Source organism: Enoplosus armatus, chromosome 14 (genome assembly GCF_043641665.1).
Source record: "Enoplosus armatus isolate fEnoArm2 chromosome 14, fEnoArm2.hap1, whole genome shotgun sequence".
Classification (NCBI taxonomy): domain Eukaryota; kingdom Metazoa; phylum Chordata; class Actinopteri; order Centrarchiformes; family Enoplosidae; genus Enoplosus; species Enoplosus armatus.
The window spans coordinates 10813746-10836587 of NC_092193.1; the positions used below are offsets into that span (position 1 = coordinate 10813746).

General features: G+C 40.8%; 1 protein-coding gene across 1 annotated transcript; it reads left to right on the forward strand.

The window, feature by feature from the left end:
* The first annotated feature begins 6395 nt into the window (after positions 1–6395).
* Positions 6396–15885, forward strand: mylk4a (myosin light chain kinase family, member 4a). The gene is made up of 15 exons (XM_070919419.1): positions 6396–6926; positions 9459–9596; positions 10001–10097; positions 10428–10866; positions 11466–11812; positions 12659–12764; positions 13244–13337; positions 13697–13806; positions 14154–14295; positions 14395–14465; positions 14571–14699; positions 14777–14929; positions 15025–15103; positions 15444–15498; positions 15768–15885. Exons 1-14 carry the CDS (start codon positions 6396–6398, stop codon positions 15495–15497), a joined length of 2490 nt encoding a protein of 829 aa, XP_070775520.1. The 3' UTR covers position 15498; positions 15768–15885.
* Positions 15886–22842: the final 6957 nt, after the last annotated feature.

Genomic DNA, 22842 nt, shown 5'->3' on the forward strand with positions numbered 1-22842 from the left:
GTCCTTTGACTCTTAAGTGCTGATGGGGAGTGGGGCGTTGACTGAATTAAAAGAGGCTGTGGAGGATAGTGTAGTATTAATGTTTGGGCGGTCCGTACCCCAAGAGGGAACTGTCATCTCCTCTAAGTCTCCACTTGAGACTCTTCTCCCTAAGCTCCAAGAGGTCCTTTGTAGTTAAAGATAGGAAGGCTATAGAGGAGGAATGAAGAGTAAAGTTAAAGCCATGGAGAACTTTGTAGCAGGCTGGGACATTTGGCTAGTCAACAGCATGTGTCTGGCCGCCTCCTACCTCTGGCGCAGGCTGTGCGATTTACTCTGCTACAGGAGGAGGCACAGAGCATCCACTCCACCTGCCATTCAGGTAGATACAAGGCTGTTTGACTTGCTGAATAACACGCAAACATTAGCTGAGGAGCTGGATGGACCAAGAACTCCCGAAAATATCTTTCATACTGTCAGTGTTGTGTTAATGTGTTAATGAACTGCCAGATGGGCCAAAGACAATTTTCTACCTTACCTTTCTACTTACCTTATACTGCAGAAAATCACATAATTTATTGTATTCAAAGCCCAGTTTGCTTTTTCTCTGAAATAATAGTTGTGTGATAGCTTCTTGGTGGCCTTTAAACAGAATGCCAGTTACTGATACTTTAGATCCTGTCGACAGTGTTGGACTGAGCAGATGGCAGCAGCATTTAATAATGTCCCGTACTTGATAATCTCACTGTCCTCACAGGAATGTCCCATTAGGCTGGAGAAATAGTCATTTCAAAAAGTATTTACTGACACAACTATTGTATTGCACTTAATTTGTGAAAAGCATCTAGAGTTGTAAAATCAGTGAGTTATAATCGGTAAGCAACTTGAGGATGTTAAACATTATAGCCCTGTTATTAAAATGGGCACCAGAGACAGCAGCGTCCTTCCTTCCATTTTATTTGTTCTGTTTATTCCCATTGATGTTATTCTTAGTTTCCTTAGAGGCTATGATGCACGTACATGATTTGATGCACGACAGGACTTTGAATTCTGTGGGCAAGATCCAGCCCACAAGTTCTATTAAACACAAGACATGAGTTGCCAGCAGGGAGCAGAGGCACAGTGCTGTCGTGTTGTATTGTAGCATCAGATTTCATGTAGAGGACTCTCTCAGCCGCTTCCTATGAGAGGGACAAATCTGGTGACTGATAGAAATGAGTTTCCTCTGTAACCATTGTGTTGTAATTACTTTCACCTCAGACAACAAACAAGCACCACAGATGCATGCTTCGTCTTGTTTATTTTTTAACAGCTGTTAATATTAGTTAGGTTTATTTGACAGGTACAGTGTATTCATTTTGTATTATGCTTAAATATTATGGTTAGTTATTTTTTTCCGTTTTGTCTAGACACCTCTAAGCACTAACTTTTATTAACTGAATACTAAGCCATCTCTGTGTTGTGTTTAATTGTATTTATGCAATGTTTGGGCAGTTAAGTGCTTACGATTGCACTCACCTTTCCTCCAGCTAAATGTCACGTCTAATTGAGTTAGTTCACTCAACATATGGTGGATAATCCTTTGAGCAGCAATGTGATGCTCAGTGAAAGGTGAGACTGGTAATTATGATGCATATGTGTTTTGCAGCAGGAAGGATAAAACCTGAGATAAGGGGTCCGTGGTATTTATGAGCGCAGAGTTTAGAGGATCTGCTGTGAAGGTACAGTGAGCTCTAGTGGCCGAGCCTGGCAGGCACACTGCAGTGTTTCAATGCGATGAAACACAGCATGAAAATCCTGCTTCTGTTGCCATCTAGTGATTTCCACGTTTCTGCTGTGATGTAGCATTGTTAATGTGTAGTACAATGGTGCATTTGCATTGCATGTGGTGGCAAAAGCAACAGACCTGAAACCTTTACAGAATCACTTTGTTATTTTGTCTGACATCTACTGTAGGATATCTGTTTCAGTTATTTGTTTCCATCAAAAACCAATCTCACTTTACCTGTTTCACATTGTAGACCGGTTGTACAGAAAAAGTATGAATACACACTACACATCTATATAAATACACACATACTGCAGGTATCCTTAATACCGTGGTGGTACACCTCAGACACAAGCTGCAGCCCTCGCACCCTCTCGCGTTTCCATTCCTCTGTTGGCATTTAGGAGATCCACACTGACATTTACTGTAGTAGATCCACAAGTATGTGATTAAGCTTTCTTTGCATTCTGTCGCCAACCATTTGTACCCTTTCTGACATCCTCAATGTAAAGCGCTTCTTACATTTCCATACTGTTACATCATAATAGTGCATCTGGCAATATCTACCTCAAGTGGAGGCGCTGCACTTGACTGCAGTTAGTGCATGTAAAATTACTTGTGCTGAATAGAAATTAAAGCACTGTAGTAGCTCTTTTTGAAATTCAATGTGTCTTCCTCACTTGAATACACTTAATCTTTGTGACAGTGATGCACTATACAGCTGAAACAATTAGTTGATTAATCAATTAGTCAAAATATAATAGGTGACAAAAATGCACTGATTCCAGCTTCTCGAATGTGAACAGTTGTTGGTTTTCTTAGTCGTCTGTGGTAGTAAACTGAGTACTTTTGGGTTTTCAACTGTTGGTCTAAGAAAATTGTTATAGACATTTTTTACTGCTTCACAGCATTTTATCAACCAAATGATTTAATCAATAATGAAAATAAACCTGAGTTGCATCCCTAATGCACCAAAAATATGTACCACTCCTGCTTCATAACCATCTTCCTCCTTCCTCCATCATCCTTTCAAGCTTGAGAGCAGACACTCGTGTCTCCTGCTCTACCTCTGGTCAGGAAAACTTGGATTATGCTGCACGCGTGGTTTGAGAAGTTTCTATAGATGTTACTTTTGAAGACTTGTCGCTACCTTGTTCATCCTTACAAAGATGAACAATGCCACCTACAGTTCAAAATAAAAACCTAGTTAGTGAATAATTGGACCAGACACATTTCACAGTTTCACATCATTTAGTTCTTCTGAGCATGTCCAACTCCACAAGGCATCAGTGCCTATGCAGTCTCTCAACATTTGGATACCTTAGCCTGGATGTGATAACAAGTGCATTTGTCACATTTCACAAGGGAAACAGGCATGTATTTGTATGCCTGTATATGCATATGTATATGTGAGGAGTCAATGTATTGAATCAGCATAATGCAGTTTTTAGAGCCTTATATAAACAAACCTAAAAAGGGCAGAAGTAAAAATGTTTTTACATGCCAAGAGAAAACGAGATGACGGGGGAAAGAACAGAAGAGACGTCTTAGACATTAGCACGAGGAGTTAAGTTTCATCGCTGCCACACACATTTAAGCCCACAAGTTTCCGAGAGAAAGTATGGCCAGAGCTGGCAGGCGCTGCGATGTGTGAGTGAGTGGAGACTGGAGAGGTGACTGGACAGTAGCCACAGCACACAGCGTCGGTGCTTCCCAGGACATTGTGTTCTCTGTTAGAGAGGTCGCACTCCATTTTTAACAGTTCACCTTGTCCCGGTGCCAAACAAATAACCTAATAGAGAAGGCCACGCAGGTCACGTTATTCAAGCATATAATCTCCCACAGGTAGGCTACTGATTGTGCAGAAAAATGTCTCAGTTTAAGTGCACGTTCTGCCCCTTTTTGCCTGGGAAACTGTGATGAGCAATTTTTTTTTTACTATTAATGCCATTACATGGACCAAGAAATGAATCGAGTAATCAAGTAAATAATTAAAAAATTAATTGCCCTACTATTTACCATGATATTGATAATAAATGACATTTATGTGGTACTCAAGATACTTTACAACATAAAATGGCAGCAAAACATACAAAATACTGGTTATTATTATTAATTATTAGGGTTACAAAGGATGCATGGTGACCTTTAAAAGTTTGAAGTTTTACTATTTAAAGGAGCTTAAGCCCTCTGCTGTATATCATTTTACCTTTTAAATCTTTTCCACTCTTCGTGAGTAGAAGGTGTTCAAACTGCAAGGTCAACCAGGGCACACGCACACACACAAACATGGAATTATTTGTTTATTATTTGCTTTCTGGACATTCACGCAGTTTGACAAATGCCTCCAAAGATCCTAATAATTTTGCTGTCACATTAAGTAAACAACATTTTAATCATGCACCAGCAGACGGGACAGTGATTTCTCAGCTGCCAGGCTACGTGTACACATACTTGTGCTTGGCAAAGACGGTGGGAGAGGACTTTGAGCACCGGTCATGATGCTGTTACTTTCTTTGGCGTTAGTTTCACTGTAAAGTGTAAGTGATATCACTCGATATTTGCTTTGTGTCATAGGCCTCAGACGCCAAGGGTCTGTTTATATCCCCTGCAGGGTTTGATATCCTTAAAGTCCCCCCCTTACCTTTAAGCAATGAAGGATTTAATGTGATTGAGGGCCACCATAGCCATGGGTGCTATCCTTTAATCTGCAGCAAAATTACAGTTTTAACAATGCTATGTGCCACTTTATTTTTGGCCATTTGTAAAGTAATACTTTACATTCTTCTTGGCACTGGAGTGGAAAACACATCCAGTCTGTTCTATGTACACCACTGCATAAGAAAGTTCACAGTCCATGCCGCTCAAATTGCCACAACATGCTGCAAATGACCTACGTTGTCTGTCATCTGTTGGCATCCAAGGACAGGTGTGAGCGTCCCTGTCTCTCCCTGAGTGATTGATGGTGGGTTTCACTCCCATCTGCCACTTGTTCTTTCCGCTGTAGCTACCTTGTGCAAGCGTAATACGCAAGCTGGTGCAGTGACTTGTTACGAAACATGAGCTGACAGGTAAACTCCTTCCCTCTAAACTTCCCTTCCCTCACCTTACCCCACTCGACTCCACTTTTATCTGTCAAGTTTGCACCCCTCCTCGGTTCCTGCACCCCTGAGCCCAGACTTTGGCTTTGGCCACTGGAGTGAGGCGAGTTTGGCTGAGGTCACCGTTGCTCAGTTTGCAATCTGTGCCTCTGTTGTCAAAAGTATTTCATGGTGGCTTGAGCAAAGCTGGATTCCTCCTAAACTCTCTCATCCATGAATTTATGGGGGCAAAATGAGTTTGCAGAAGTTTGTGAGGGCAAAATTGTCAGGAAATTGCTTGAGTAACCAACTGTAAGTACAATGGAGCATGTAGTTATTTAAATCATTTTGACTACAGCATTTATTCTCCGATGGAGTTCAGTGTTTGCTTAGGAATTGAATAGCTGTTTATACCATGTGAGCTGAAATAAACACGTCAGTTGTTATAATAAATCATACATATTTTGATTTATATGCTACATGGATTCCGGTCATATTACAAGAGTCAAGTTAAAATTGACCCCTTACTCTCTTAAGGAAGGTTATCAGTGGATGTTTTTGTCCGTGAGAAAGGTATCGCATGAATAATCCGTGTCACCCATCTCTTCTTTCAGCAGAAGGGCTAAACATCTTACTGTAGGTCCCCTTAGCCAGGAGCCCCCGACACTGGGTGCAAGTTACAGGCATTCAAGAAATAAAGAGGGAATTTGCATTGCGACATGGTTCTCATTCACAATTGTACACAGGCAGACTCACATACAGCAGTGCTAAATAACCAGCAGCCACGTCCTTTCAGACTTTTTAATGCCATGAATATTATTAGAATATTACTATTTCATTGTAAACACAACTTGTATTTTGAAATTGAAACAATAAGATCTCTTTTTTTACTATGAAAAAAACTTGTGAGCTCCTTCTCCTTTTTTGGACACCTATGTAGTCCACTCAAGAATATGGACCAGACGTGTCCATCTGTTACAACCAGTCAATGTCGTTGTCATTTGAATAGGAAAAAACAGTAAAAATGAATGCGCATTGTCACACTTGTCTTACACACTGAAGAAGTACTGTGGACAGTGACCATTTTGACACCTAGCAGGCGAGTGACGATAGTGGGCTTAACACTTAAAGGCTCTCAAATGTCTCATAGCCCAACCAGTGCCAAGCCCCCACCCCAAACACTTGACCCCTGCTGACGTAGGCTGTCCATTTACATTTAGGGACACCGGCTCACTCCATTCTTAATACCATTTCTAGTGTGGAGAGAAGCAGGCGCCAGGGATAAAGTCTGGGAGTTTTTTTTACTTGATACTAGTCAGAGCTCACTTTACTTGAGTTTACAGTTGTAGAGGTTTCAAATCTTCATCTGCATTGCTGGCGATTGGTGTTTTTTGATTCTGTTGCACGGTTACACTTTTCTTAATTAGTTTGCACACCAACAGGAAGCACTGAAGGGTAGAGCTGGCTACGATTTTTGAAAAAGTCTTTTTGTCTATTTCACGGACGTTATTGGTCCTCTTTTTGTCTCAAGTTGGTGCCTTAATGTGATTTTTATATCACTGGAAGCCATGAGTTCCTTGGTCATGAACGCAGTAGGAGATGGCAAAAGCGAAAGCTTTGACATCATCCAAAATCGGATTGAGTCACTGAGCAGCAAGATGGACAAGCTCATCAACATTCAAGAAAAGGTCCTCAATCGTCTAGATGGGATGTCTCAGGACATTGACGGCATTGAAAAGGATATGGAGAATCTGAAGGTTGACAAGGAGGAGATCCATCTTCCACCCAGAATGGTGAACCAGACCCAGGTCATGGGGCGAGAGGTGAGGGAGATATGTCAGGAGATGAGCACCGTAATGTCAGTGGTGAACCAGCGGTCCGAGCAGCAGGCTCAGAAGCTCGAAGGGATGGAAAAACTGGTCCTCAGCATGCAGCAGGTGATCAGCTTCATTGGGGAGACGGTGAAGAGTTCCAGGGTTATGGAGCTGATGTTCAAAGGCCCTGCAGCTCGGAAAGGCTCCAAGCCCAAAGACAACAAAGGCAAGCAAGCCGTTAAGAGGAAATCATCTACAGACACAATGAACAAGAAGCTTGACAAGGTGAGATAACATGCTGAAACTCAGAAGTATCTTTGCTTCAAGTGTAAACCTGCTTTACAGCCAAATGTGAAAAGGCTGCATTATTATGCTTTTGCATAAAGTAGGTTTTGGAGATATAGATAGTGTTGATATTGATAAAGGGTGTTGCCAGGTATCGCAGCCCATCCATCACAATGGACATCTCGTCTCATTCTTGTCAGTGTAGCAGAAGATGCTCTATATTTTCCATGCTGACTTTGATTTCTGAGATCGTACAAAGAACGTGTTGTTCTTGGCAGAACATGTGAAAATGATCATAGCAGCAAAGCTGACCTCTCCAACAGTTCTCTTGCCGATGATGAATGATGAATGCGACTTGGCTTGTGTGTTAAATTCCCCCTATAATGGGGCTGGGGTAACAGGTAGTGTCTGGGATTTGGCGTGTTTGCACTTGCCAACTGCTGATTAAGAATGCTAATTTTATTGTGTTATGTAAGACTTCTGCACAATAAATATGTCACTTATAGCTTATATAAAACCCTGATTTAACTCACGTTTATACTTGTTGGATCTCTACCCATGCTGAACGCAACATTGCCTCCTTGGCATTAGGCTCACTCTTGAGAGTCCCCCGGCAGGGCACGAGAGGGCCGGTGTAAGGCCAGGGGTGAAATGTGAGTGTCCCAGTTTAGAAATGCTGTTTTTGGACCGGGGCTGCAGTGTTTGTGGTCCAAAAGGGCTTTAACCCCTTCAGCCCTCCAGGAGTCAGGTGTCAACAAATTGTAATGAGTCAGTCTTTCTCTCCTTCTCTCTTTAGCAATTTGTTTCTCTCACTGACTCACATGTCACATCTCTGCCTTGTATCTGCTTTGTGAGTCCAATTCAATTCTGTGCCAGTTCGGACACGGGGTGTCTTACATCACTAGTTACCCTCTGTGGTAAAGTGGGTAACAGTGGGTACTGCCTAAAGTCCATGCCACGAGATTCTTTGCGAATAACTTAACTTCATAAAGTTTTTTATTGGAGTCCTGCCGATAATGCTGTCAAAGCAGCTTTGATTTAGAGGTTGTAAATGTCCATATTTAACACGGCATGCTGTGTTTCAGGAATTGCTGGGACATGTTCAGAGAACTAAAAGAGTACATATGTAGCCTACTTATATATATCTATATATCTATATATATAGATATATAGATATATATATAAAATCTCAGTGGTTACTGTCGCTCAGCATGTCAGGATGCCATATTTCCATTTGTAATTTAATGTCTTAAGTTTCAACTTTGGCTCAACTTAATTAAATACTTTCTAATTCCTGAAGTCTCCTCCAAATCTAAGGTTTTTGACTTTATTATACAATCATAAGTCAGACCATGACCCTAATATAAAGGTCACTAAGTGCTGTTTGGCATCGAAGGCATGAGCTGCACTTAAAGGCCTCCTAAAGCATGTTATCACCACACTCCTATCACTTGCATAGCTGCAGAAGTTAGAGTCATATCTCTTTTCCTCTATGACCTACAAGCAAAGAGCAAACTCACCTGAGTGGGTGTGGCATCATGTGACAAGGTTATTACATACTTATGTTGTAGTGCACAGTGTACAGGCGTGCAGTCAGTTTTTTATGTATTCATGTTTGTGTTTGATTAAGATTTGACTTATTGAATTCAAGCCAACTAAAAGTTTGGATCCTAATTTTATTGCTGGGTTATATCCTGATGATTAATGACCACATACCAATCTGATGGCTGCCGTGTGACTCACATTTCAGGGGATTTCTGTGGTCATCAGAGCACTTGTCAGGTGGTGGCTCCATCTTTCCCCCACCTCCAGAGGTGTGAGATATCTTACAAGTAATCGCTGTTACTACGGCCTCTCCGCGCTCTCCCCAGTCTCCCAACCAGAGTTTTGTACTCCAGAAAACACAGCTGTCTCTGGGGAAACACTGCACTCGAAATATCCCCTCTGCTGTTTACCTCACGACAGCATTTAGAGAACAAATGTGAGACTCCCCCCCCCCCCCCCCCCCCCCCCCCCACCTCCCCGGGTTCAAGACAGGTTTTTCCATGCTAACCTGATCAGAGAGTGTTTAGTGAGTTTCCTCAGCTGAGAAATTTGAACAACAGCCTACGTCCGCTTGTAATATTTTCCGCTCAGGGTCGACATTGCATACCTTCGCTGAGTGCGACAAGTGATAAGCTATAAATTCACTGCCCTGCTGCTGTCTATCCATCTGCCATGAATAATCAGAGACATGCCATTATACAAGTCAGTCTGCGCATGGATACGTGTAACACATGTGCTAATCTGTTATCTGAAAAAGTGTTGCTTATATTTTGCCTTCTTTCATTATTTTAAACATCATTTCATTGACTTATTCATTTGATTTTTGATTAATATGTCATGTTGTGTGTGCATTACTTGTGACCCTAACTTCATCATATCAACCTCCTGTCTCTCTCGTTGACATTCATTGTTAACATGTGATTTTTCTTCCTTTCCATGTGCATTCATATAACCCTACTAAGCATTGCCATCTTGTCTTTTTACTAGAAACCTACTTCTAATAAAGCCAGTAAAGGGAATCAGGGGATAATTCCTGCATGCAAGGCCAGTTCTCCACAGCCTTCTCACAAGACAAAGCTCCACGGACCAAAGCATTTCCTCGCCTCCCGCAAATGTGGAAACTTTGTAGGTTTATTGTGCTTATAGTCTGTATGTATACAGGAACTTATCTTTTAATTTATAATATGTATGTGTGCTATATGTGCTTTTGCATTTCTGGCTTCAGGCTGGCGCCTTGTTCTTCATGTTTTACCTTGAAGGGCTGCCTCCATACTGTGAATATTATTGCGCTGATTTTCTTGATAAGAAACGAGTCACATTGTGAGATTTTTGCATAGCCATAACAGAGCTATGCCAAGCTACATTTGGCAAAGAAAAAAAACTTTTACTTTACCTTTGGGACAGTAAATTGTACCAGTTTTATGAAGCTGAACATTTTAACTGAGATCATTTCTTTGAGAATGTAAAAATTGAATGTTGATATATTGTCGAGATTTCTCTTTTCACTGTTTTTTGTTTGTATTTCACAGCTGAAGGACCACAAAGATAAAGATGGGACAGATAAGCCCTGTTTGAGCCCTAAGGGTCTGAAAGCTCAAAAGAAGATGAAGCCCCCTGACACAGCAGGTGCTGAGATCAACATACTGTCAGTTCTATGAAAATATGTCAGTGCTTAAACTCTGGTGTGCAGTTAAAATATCAGCGAGACACGGCAGCAGCAGCAATGTGTAAATAAAAACATGAATTTGAGAGATACGTCTTACTGTGTTAGGGTGATATTCTATTACATGAGGCTGACTAGCATTTATACTGTGACACAGAAACCAACAGGAGGTCAGAGTGAAATATTGGGCAGCGTTATGATGAACCCTATAACCTCTCATAAAAAAGTATTCAATGAATACTTTAACAGGTTGTGAGCGACTAAATCCAATTTCTGATTGTGACTTTTAGTAGAAAACATCTCCTTGAAGAAGCAGGTGTTGCTTCTCGAAGAGGTGCAGAAACTCAACCGGGAGAATGCAGAGAAATCAGGTCACCAGCTCTCCCCCGGACATCTGGATCTGGAGGCTGGAGTGCCCCTTAAAGGTCAACAACCTGATGCCCCTGCTTGCTACTTGTACCTGCGTGAGGATTCCCAAGTGGCTGTGGCTGGGAAACAGGAGGTTGCTGAGCCTGTTAGCGAGGAGGAGGTTGGGGAAAAGGTCCTTGAGACGGAGGCAGCAGTTACAGAGAAGGAACCCAAGCTTGATGTGGAGGATGTGGTGAAGAAGACAGAGGAAGAGAAGCTCTGTGTCCCTGAGGAAAAGAAGGAAGAGGTTGCTTCTCCTGCTCAAGAAGTAGCCTCAGAGCTCCCTCCTGCACATGACGACAAAAAAGAGCTGACTGCTACAAGGTAGTATTATTTTTAACCTGAATAAGAGTTGCAACGATTAGACGATAAATCGATGAATCCCAAACTATCCAACTATTTTTAACCCCAAAATATTAAACATTTGATGTGAGAATTAGCTGCCAGTTCATCTGTTGCGTCATAGTAAATTTAATATTTATTTTGGTCGAACAGTAGAAACATTTGATGATGTCACCTGGTGCTCTAGAAAATTGTGATTTTTATAGTTTTCTGACGTTTTATAAACCAAACAATCAATCAAGAAAAAAATTGATTACACATTAGACTACAAAAATACTAAGCTTATTCCCTCATTAATGTTCATCTTTTTAATTCAGCAGGTCAGTGGAATAGAGCCTCATTAATCAGTTATGGAAGCAGTTATATTATTAGATCCTACAAAAAGCTTAGCAGACTATTCACAGCTAATGTAGGCAAGGTTTTCATTTGTTATTAGCCTTGGCCTCTTATGTATACTGTATGTTTTGGAAATCAAACGGTGCCCTTAGCCACATCTACAGTATCTTCTAAAAACTACACAAGCTGTAATGAAACAAAACTAAACAAAAACGAATAAAAAACACCAACTTTTTTTCCAGTAGTGATGACAACAAAGCCTCCCCATCTCCAGAAGCCGAGCAGGGCCAGATATCAGAGGTCAGCAGCACAAGCACCAAGTCCTTGGTGACTGAGGAACACTTTGTAGTGGAGGAACACACAAAGAGCCAGGTAGTGGAGGAGGAGGAACAACAGGAGGAAGAGGAGAAGAAGGAAGACAACAAGGAGGACGAACAGAGGCTCGAGTCTGAGGGCTGGGCCGTCTTCAGGGCCGATGGAGTTGAATTCCAGTTGAACCTAGAACAAAAGGTGAAGAGAGCGAGAAATGAAAACGATGCAGAAAATTATGCAGAAGAGGAGGATGATGAAGATGCAGAGCGCTACTTTATTGGTGAGTCAGGACACCAACAATTGAGTTTTATTTACCCAGTTTTAACCCAGTTTGTTCAGGCCAGTAAGTTAATCATGTTGGAGACTTTTAAAGACAAGAAACTGTGATCCTATCTACAGTAGTTTGAATTAAAATGCACAAATATAAGAGTCTATAGTTGTTTTATTTTCACTTGCCGAGAACTAGACTGATGAATGGGCCGATATTATCTTATTGTACGTATCTCGGTATTGGTGTAAATGTCGGCTGATGAGTAACAAGAAACGGTACACGACTAACTAAATATTAATGATTTAGAAACAGTGTTGATAGTTTGATAATTTTTCCACCAGAAAGCACTGACAAGTTGATTTTCAACTATAAAATGCCCTGCTTCGTATGTATCTTGGTCACAATTATAAAAAAAAAAAAAACAGGATCCGTATCAAAGTAGTTTATGTTATGTGTTTATGTAAAAATAAAAGTTACTATTAGACGATATGTCAGATCATTATTGGCCTCAAAGATCCAGCATTGGTCAGATATTTTCTTCCTATCATCATGGAGGATGTGAGACTGCTAAGTTGGTACAGCACAGTAGTATAAAGTAAGACAAAGCCCTTGAGGCAGTCTGGCACTCGTACTTGAAGATGTGTTGTTCTAAATCATGATTACTCCTCTGTAATATTTAGACAACAACTGCTCCTCTAGTGGATGTTGTAATACACAATGTGCTAACTTGATTATAGCAGCCACGCACCCTTTCAGAAGCTTCGCTGTAGCCGATGCTCCTGTGTTCTCAAGTTCCTCTTAACTTATCAAAACAGATTATATCTTTTCTCTCTCTGGTCCCCCATCCTTCTTTAGACACCACTCCTCCTCCGGTGGCTCCTTTTAATCACCGTGTCGTTTCTGCCAAGCCCAACCAGATCATCAACTTCTACACCATCAACTGGCAGGAGGTCCTGGGCGGGTGAGCGCCGTACTTCAAATCTCTATGTAATGTAAAAAGAAAAAAAGAAAGCTTTTGACGACCAGTTGATCTATCAGAGATCAAACGCAGTGAGAAAAAGGTCATCAATTCCCATGAAGCCTAATTGCGTAACCCTCCCCCTCTCCTCTCCCCTGGTTCATAACTTCAGAGTCACGGCAGTTATTTTTACTTCAGGACTGACTGGTATGTGAAACTGTATCCCTAGTGCCAGCTGGTAGCTAATCACTAAGTGTTAATCCAAGTCTTCAAAGAGGAGACACAGCCCAGCTCAGATTTAATGAAATAACAGATTAAGCACAACACTGTCCTGAAACTTCTCAGTTTTCAGTTTTTGATTTGTCATGGAAACATAAAACACTATCACTGTCCTGCTTCACAGCTGTTTCTAGGCTGCTAGGACGTACAGTTAGAGGTGATAGGGAACTCTCGAAAACCCTTTTTTTATTCTTTTTTTCCAGGGGTCGTTTTGGTCAGGTGCACAAATGTGTTGAAAACTCTTCCGGCCTCACTTTGGCAGCGAAGGTCATCAAAGCCCGGAGTCTGAAAGAAAAGGTACAGCGCCAAACGTTCAGTGTCGTGATAATGAATTAGTCCTATTTTCATACTACAGTGAGAGCCACGCAACGTGATATAAAAAGCAGGGGCTCAGTTACACTTTTTAGTACATACTAGTAGACTACAAGGCCTGTTGGAACAGAAGCAGAGGGAATACTTCTCACCTAGGTGAGAAATATTTGACCTAGAAGAGAAGATGCATTGTCTCATAGCGAAGAACAGCTGACACCTCTCATCGTGTCCGTGTGTGTGTGTGTGTGTCTGTGTGTTTGTGTGTCCGTGTTTGTCCGCATCTGTGTGTGTTTGTCTGCTTCTGCATCGGGCTGTCTGTCTGTCTGCGCCTGTGTTTTTGGTAGGAGGTGGTGAAGAATGAGATCCAGGTCATGAATAATCTGGACCATGCCAACCTGATCCAGCTCTATGCAGCTTATGAGTCAAGGAATGACATCATCCTTGTACTTGAATAGTATGCTCCTTCTTTTATATTTTCAGCACATATGTTTATTTCTTTCAGAACAGCCTATTGTTAATGCCTTATACCAAGTAGTTGTCTTTCATAGATTTTAAACTAGAGTTACTTCAACAATGCACAGCAGAATTTTGATTAATTAATTTATATATTATTATTTGACAAATGTATTCTTGATAGTGTGGATAATTATAAGATATACTATATTATCCTCGAGGGGATATTTGTCTTGGGCAGTAGTATTACTTAATTATGCTAAAATAAAACAATACTTTAGATTTAAAATGCTTTAAATTTGGGGTGTTTAAGTGTTGTTTTTTTTATGCATTTGTCTTGAACCTTAGTGTTGGTGGAGGGGAGCTGTTTGACAGGATCATTGATGAAAACTACACTTTAATGGAGCTGGACGCCGTGGTGTTCATCAGGCAGATCTGCGAGGGCCTGCAGCACATGCACAAAATGTACATCCTACACCTGGACTTAAAGGTAACAAAGCCGCTTGTATTTGTTCTGACGTTGCGTTTTCTCGTAGTTTAATCAATCAATAACTGAAGTTATATTGTTTTGTTTTGTTTTAAATTTCAGCCAGAAAACATTCTGTGTGTGAGCAGAGTCACAAATAAGATCAAAATCATCGACTTTGGTCTCGCGAGGATGTAAGTGCCGGTATTTGCTTCTGTTTTATTGGCAGTTTTATCGAGCGCTTTAATCATACAAAATGTAAATGTCATTGATATGAGTTTAAATTGTATCCCACACAGATATAAACCTCGGGAGAAACTGCGTGTGAATTTTGGCACTCCAGAGTTTCTTGCACCGGAAGTCATCAACTACGACTTTGTGTCGTTCAACACAGACATGTGGAGCCTCGGCGTCATCACCTACATGCTGTAAGTAAATGCACAAACACATGCGCACACACACAAACCTCAAACAACGTTAATGATCGTCTGTCTCTTCCCGTTAGTCTGAGTGGTCTCTGCCCCTTCCTGGGTGACGATGACAACGAGACTCTGAATAACATCTTGGCCTGTAAGTGGAACTTTGAGGAACAAGAGTTTATAGATACGTCAGAAGAAGCCAAAGATTTCATCTCCAGACTCCTCGTTGTTAACAAAAGGTATCCACCTTCTCACTCTTTCTGTGTGCTGAGGTTAACACGTGTTGATTTTGAACATATGAATAATATTAATGTGTGACTGTGTTTGTCATCAGTTGGAGGATGGGGGCATCTGAGGCCTTAAGACATCCGTGGCTATCAGACGCCGTCCTTCATCATCGCCTTTACACAAAGGTAGAACACACAGTCCTGGTCTGCATTTACACAGGGATGCTGATGTTAAACTATCTTCAGTCTCCAAAATCATATTGAAACATTTAACAAAAATCTTGGACCGCACTAGAATTCAACTTTCTTTGTAATTTCAGGGTCTAGTACTGTAATTATGTTTGTACACAGCTCATATATTCCTAATGAAGGTTTTTTTTTATGTAGAGAAGCTTTAGTGAGTAAAATATGCAATTTTTAAAACAAAATTACAGATATAAAGTCATGTTTACAGATTGGGGAAACCTATATTTTACATTTGTTCCAATGAATCATTTACTGATGGTTTTTATTCTTTGTTTCACAGAAAACTATGTGCAGATCACGGCGATCTTCGTGTGTGCCCACCACTGATAGTTGAGGTTGGTTTTTTTTTTTTTTCATCTTCTTCTGCTTCTTCTTCTTCAATTTAAATGTTTTAGATTTGTAAAAAGCGATCAGAGTATCACTTCAAATGTTTAACCCTCACAGGAGTGCTTTCAAAACATCCACAAGGGGGAAGCATGTCTTAAATTTTGTGCAGGGTAGCGCAGCAGAAACAGAAGATTCAGTACCTGTTTGTCACAGATATACAGTAACTGTGGCGCTCTGACAGTGAATCATCTCATTTAAACTGTCTTTTTACTTTTAGGGCGACAATGATGTGATGGCTCCAGCTGCTGCCACTTGGACCAACCCTCCTGTCCATGTAAATTACCTAATTTTCAGTCCATGCTCCTGTGTGCATGGGCTGAAATTCTGGCTACCCCACAAACCTTTTCCTGACGTGTGATCCACTGTGTTGTGTTAATGTAAGCAATATACAAAAAACAAAACAATATACAGACAAAAATAGTTTAATTGGGATTTAATAGTGGATAGTCCCACCACGCATTAGACTGTGTTTGTTTAAATGTCTTTTCCTTGAATAATGTTCATAACTGTAATAGAAGAGAAACAAAGGGAGGATAAAATAACAAGAACATCTTATGAAATACCTTATTTTGTATACATGGCATTTCAAAACGGTGCTAATGTCATAATCTGACCCAGCTTCATTAGACATGTGTTATCATATAAGAGCTTGATCGTGTGTGGCACCTTTGAAAGCTGCATGTGCACACTGTACTTTCTAATCCACTTTAAAAAATATCCACTCAGTGAGCCACCCTCATTTATGTCTAACCAAATACACTGTGCTGTTAACTGATTGCTGCTGTATTCATTGTCTGTTGATAGATGAGAACACCTCGACTGCTTCTGTATGAAGGCATGATTCGTATTCTGTGACTGTTATAATCTGTGTTGCATTTCTCCGCACTCAGTTACAAATATTATCCAATATTCGTCTTTTGGGCTGTAAATAAATGCTGAAATCCTTATATCTTAGGGGGATGGACTGCATAAAAGTGCTGGATGTGTGTTGTATGTTTGGACAGAATGGAGTTTGTGTGATTGGTGTCATGAGCTGTAGTATGTGCACTTTATAATGTTATTTATTTAAACATAGATTATACATGAAGCTGCCATAGTTCCATTTAAAAAAAGGCTTGCGTGGCCGGATCTACCCATATTTCCTACATCTTTTTCATCCTGCTTTGTCCTAGTTTTTATAAAGAAAATATGTTTTTACTTTATAACAAACATTTCACCCACACAGTTTATGTCTTATCAGCTAAGTGTATTATTTGAATTCTTTGCTGCATGCCTCTTATGTGTTTTATCAGCCATTAAAGCTTAAACTTGATACACAGAGAAATAACTTTTTTTAAAACTTTTTTCTTTTCTTTTTTAATTGTACTGTATGCTTGAGCTGTCATGCCACTCTAGCTGCATATTCATGCTGCTGTAGATGCTTTTTCCACAAAACAGTGTTATCTTTTAAATGCCTTCTGTGAAGGTCCACTAGCTGAAAGTAATACACTACCTACCTAATGTTGCCTAAGTTGATCAAACGTTGTTAGATCTACATTTATGTGGTTTCAATTTAACTTCACAATGAATGTTACATTAATTGTTGTTGAACACAGAGTGCTAGTAAAAGAAGTTGTCCTCACCGACTGTTAACAATTTCAAATTCAGCATGTATTTGTGAAGTGTGTACACATCCATTAAACTGAAGTTGTGTCTTAAATGAGAGTATGTTTTCCTTCTACTACAGTTGTTTGAAGTTCAGTTTGATAACATACAGTGTATCCAAAAATTCAGAAGGGCCTCAGCACACATATTCATGAATTTACAGTGGGCAAAAGGAAAATAAGGTAATGCAAACCAGTGTTCAATAAATGCCAGTGGCTTGCGAATATAGAGGTAGGAAAACCATGTAAACCATTTTAATCCAGGTTTAATTATAGTCTCATGTAGAAGATGTTTGTCCTCTTGAGCGTAAGAAGTAATATTTTTTAACCATTTTTGCGGTCAGAGAGGAGTGAAGTTAGAAGATGGGGATTTAACTTCCTTTTTTCATTTAATACCCAAAGACCTTTTCTTAGTGAAGGCCTTTTTGCAACGTCACACTTTTGACGATATCTTGAAACTTATCTATGAATAATTTATTTTTATATATTACATTAAATGTTATGTTTTTGAAGAACAGTATCATGCTTGTCAATAGGTAGCATTTGCAAATAGTCACATATTCATAGATATAACTGAGGTGCTGTTACACTCTTTCTAAACAAAATTCTTCTAGCATGATTCCTTGTTTTCTCTTGGGTGTGTAAAGTTTTTACAATAACGTCTTTAAGCTCTGACTGGGAGGACACCATCCTCTGAGTGTTTAGAAACAGTCTTCATAAAACATTTTTTCTAGCTGTAACAATGTAGTGAACTATTTTTGGTGCAAATCTTACAATCTCAACCCAGGTCTATTTAAATATTAAACACACAAACACACTCTCACTCAAGATGAAAGTACAGCTGATTCCAGGGGCCTAATAAAGAGCATCTGAGGGAGCCAGTGTGTGTGCAATACAGTTTGTTCACCTGACAAAATAAACTGAATGTGTGGGATGATAATGACGATGATGTTGGGGGAATGGTGCTTTGGCTCAGATATTTTGGAGAAAAAAAGGTATTGACAGTTTTTACAGAGGTCACGGGAAGGGCTGAGAGAAAAATTTAGGAAGAATGACAGTGAGGAAACAGCGATGTGAGGCGCATGTGAACATTTCAAGCTACATTTCCACAAAGTATACCTTAACTTTCAGCCTGCGCTATCCTTTAAAAGACAGTAAGGTCTTATTTTACAGAACCCACAGGGTTAGTCAGGGATAAGTGCAGACTTTATGGGGGAGTACCATGGGAAACATGTATTTAATTGTACAGAAATACCAGAAAAGCAAACTGTACCACCAAAAGGCATAGAAACCCAGTAGTTGACCACTTCTACATCCAGTAGTTTGAGACTGTCATGGCCATAAAATTGTAAGGGCCGTCGAAATAATTCACAATTTTGGGTTATTTTCATTTTTATTCCATTTTGATTTATATAGTCTGTGAGAATGAGTGAGAAGAGAGTTGATGAGAGAGACAAACTGTCTTCCATCCGTACGAAAAGCTGAAATCGACTTGAGCTTGAGCTCCTTTTGGGGAATTTCTTCTTAGAAAGTGGACGAGAAGAGAGATGTGCAGCTAAAAATGGAAAACCGCCTCAGGAATATTTACAGAACATTAGATATCAACGCCAACTGAGAAAATATATAATAAAGAAGTATATGTAGGAGATAATAAGGGACAAGTTGGGTGTTCCATGATTGAATAGGATGATTAAGTTTAGAAATTAAGTTAACCAAAGACAAGTTAACCAAAACAACAACAAAAAAACTTCTTTAAACTTTAATAAACATCTTTAAACACTTAAAAACAACTTTAAAGTGAAAAGGACAAACACTCACAAGTCCTGTCCAAGCAAATATTCAAATAAAATATTCACTTTTTCATGATTCAAGTTTCCAAAGGATGAAAATAAATTTTGATGTAAACATAGATCCAGGTAGATGGCTTGATAGCCAGCTAGCTTACAAGCAGCTATTTAGTAGAAAAAAAGATTTTCCTGTTGGCTATTGTACACATGTAACACCATATTATGGATCTTTTGCATTAAATTACCTTTAATTCACTTAAAAACAGGGAAAACCCAAAAGACTTTATAGTGAAAAGTGAAAGGAACAGTTCCCTGAGATACTGACTGTAGACACAAATAAACAATAAACTGTATTTATCAGGGAATACCTGATGCAGTGCAGATTCAGTGATAGCTAGCTAGCAAGCTGGATTATTTTTATGTTGGCTACTGTACATGTACAAGTATAACCATCAACACTATATGGACCTTTGTTCTGGTGTACATGTATTCAAAATAAACATTTTTACAACATTTAAATATAACACCTTAAACATGAATACCATGAAGGACTGACAGCTTTGTTTAGTCTACTATTTGTTTATTTTCACACATCATTTCATCAGACACAAAAGGTTTCATGTCAGGAACGGTTCAGGGAGAGTTCATACATTCCTCTGTTACAAACACAGGCAGAGAGAGTCAGTTAATAGCCATTACTCCGAACATGCAAGTCGTTTGGCAAAACAGGTGATACTGATTTCTTCCAAGTATTTCTTCCCCTCTTTCTAACTTTTTTTTTTTTTGCAGGGCTTTTCAGGAGCCTGAGGGTTGGAAGCCAAACGCAAGCTCTCACTCTATCCCTGGTCCGTGGCCCAGGTTGGAATTGTGAGAAATTCAATTTAAGAGGAGAAAAAAAAATCCTCCTAGAACTGCCCCTCCACCACCCCGCCTCACCCCTAAGTCCCCTCCATCCACATCTCCAGGGGCGATCTCGAGGAGCCAAACCAAAACCAGATGGACTTATTGGGCCTAAAGATAACAAATAGTGCCTGAGTTCCTGTCAGTTAGAGACCACCGGAGCTAAGAAGCTGAGGGTGAAAAAAAAGCTAACTGACATGTCTACTTCTTTGTCTGTTATATGAAATATTATTGATATTGACAAGTATTATAATACAGTATATGTGAATGTAATAGAGAATTCGGTTTGTTTGGTCTGGAGAGGGGCTGGTAAGAGGTGGGGATGCTGGTAGTATAGTTTTGGTGGTGTGTGTGTGTTAAGAGGGGGGTTGCATTCACAGACCAGGTGCCATCTTGGCTTCGGGAAGGTACGCTGTCAGCAGTGACCCGAATCTCTGGGTGGCATGCTCCCCAGTTTGTTAGTCGATACACCCACCGCCCACTTAGTAAGAAAGGACAGAGGGAGAAAAAAGAGGAGGGTGACCCCAGAACTCCTCACAGCCTCCCTGCAGATTGACTAAGAAAGTGTCCTTTGTAACAGGAGTTTCCTGTACGTAATTAAAAAATATTGGGCCCTGCTCAGAAGGGAGGAGACGGGGCCCGGGGTTGTCGGAGGCTATGTGAAGGGTAAGATTCCCCTGCTCCACTCTTCGTTTCATGTAAGAGCCCCGAAGCTGGGCCTGACGTTTGTCCAAACAAGAGGCGCTCTCTCTCTCCAAGGAGGTCCGGAGAGAGGACCAGCCAGTTCTCAGGGCCCGGGGGCAGGTGGTTCTGATTTGCGAGGCGGGTGGGGTGGGGGACAGACCACGTTTATGTTCAGTTAATGGCAGTACACGTGTCGTCACGTCCAGTGGTGGGAACATGCTGGGTGAGTGATCTGTTTTTAACACCGCTGAGGTTTGCCACCAATAAGAACACAACGTCCAATTATCCCTATTTTTAAGTAGTCATCTTAAACCTGGGTATTACTAATTATGTCCCGCCTTTACGAAGGATCCCTTTTCTTCTTCTTCTTCTAAATTAAAGTAAGACATGTAACTTTTGCAAGGAAAATAGCTTCTCCTCTTAAGACTGAAAAGCGAAAAAACACACCTTTGCTCACGACCAGTAGCATATGGTGTTTAATGTTAGCAATGTTTGCTGTGTAACTGACATTACATCTCCTTTGTCTTGTCTCTGTTACGCTATGTTTTAGCACCATTATCCTGTGGTTGTCACTTGTGGCCACAGTTAAGCAAAAGATAGAGTCTCGCCTTAAAGCGGCTATAATCTATATATTTTTAACAGCAATGTGAAAGGGCTCACTTGTAGTTATGAACCAACAGAGAAGTACCACCCTGCAGCTCACCTCGGCATCAGAGCTTTATAGCAGATTTCAGTTTATTGTTTAGCTGCCTGACCTGCAACTTAACTGTTTTGGTTCATGACGAGCAACTAGCAGGTGAACACAGTGGAGCATTTAGACCCAACAGAGAGTGAATGTCAGGTGGCTACAAACACGACTCCAAATGAACGACAATGCTGCTTCGTAACTGCTGGATATGCAAATAGGCAACTCTATGCTTATGAACTTGTTTCTGCTAACCCCAAGGGGCCAAAAAATCCCCAGCCAGTTATTACAGGTTTCAACCTGGATCTCATATATATAAATATATATATATATAAGGGACTCTGTATTTCTTCTATAATGTGTAAAATGTCTCATTAGTCCTAGAGCTTTAAGTAGATCAATTATTATGTGATCAGTCCTTATGTGTTCCACACTTTTACTCTGCGACCCATTTTTTTCAGTAACAGTACAACATGACTTTTGAAATGAAAACATCTCCCACCCACACGCAGATTGATTTCCAGACGAGGGCGAAACACAGCAGCTTGCTGTGTTCAGTGTTTTCAGTCGGTGGTTTCAACACTGATCAAATGGCCACGCTGAAGCCTTTAATGATCTTGAAGGCTCCCCGCTGCTGGGTCATCTGCTTGGCTCCATATCACCTCCAGGTTAGGCTCTGCTGCTGGTCAGGCGGTCCCACAATGGGGCCCTTTCCATCAGCTTTGTATTTACTCGTCCCTCTGGCTCACCCCTCGGCCCGCACGGGGTCTCTGTTCAGTCTGCCAGCCCTGCTGAGAGGGCTCTGTGGCCGAGAGAGCCGCAATCCATCAGGCCTCTGTGTGTGTGTACGTGCTTTGCTCTTTTATGCTTTAGCTCTTGCTGAGGAGTCTTAGCTGAGGGAACTAAATGGAGCCAAGCGTCTTGTTCAAACAGACCGAAGGAGCATGTTCTCTGTGTCTGAGGTTAGTGTGTTAATACAAGCTTGTGTGCAGGCGTGGGTGTATGAACAAGCCGCTTGTGTGCATGTTTTATCACTTCAGGCCTTTTCTAGCCAGACAAATGAACTCCTCCTTGACCCCGTACCCATGCAAACATCTCCTGCCCGCAACATACCCCTGTCATGTTTTATTGGATCCCCTTTACCCCCACAAACTCACACTCACCCACACACACACATATGCTCGCATTACTTTCATATGTTAACAGACATACATACATCCATATTGTACATCTCCCAGTTATGTTCTCCCATCCCACCCACAGCGTCTGTCCTCCTTCCCAGTGCACAGTGATCGATGAGCTGAGCCCCGGTCTCTCTGCAGCAGGGACCGCACTGAGGGGAAAAGACCCATAGCCCGTTCTCTGTCTGACTCCCAAAAAACAGCTCACATGGCCAACAAAAACACATCACAGGGCACCCAAATGGCAACCCGCACGGCTGCTGCTATTGTAGTGTGAAATGTTTCCCACGATTTAAGACAGGAGAGGAGGATTCGATGGATGACACAAGACAAGGGTCAGACTGAGGTGATGCAGAAGATGTAATGATTTCATTTCTGTCATGACAGTTTGTATCTCGTTGAGACAGAAAAC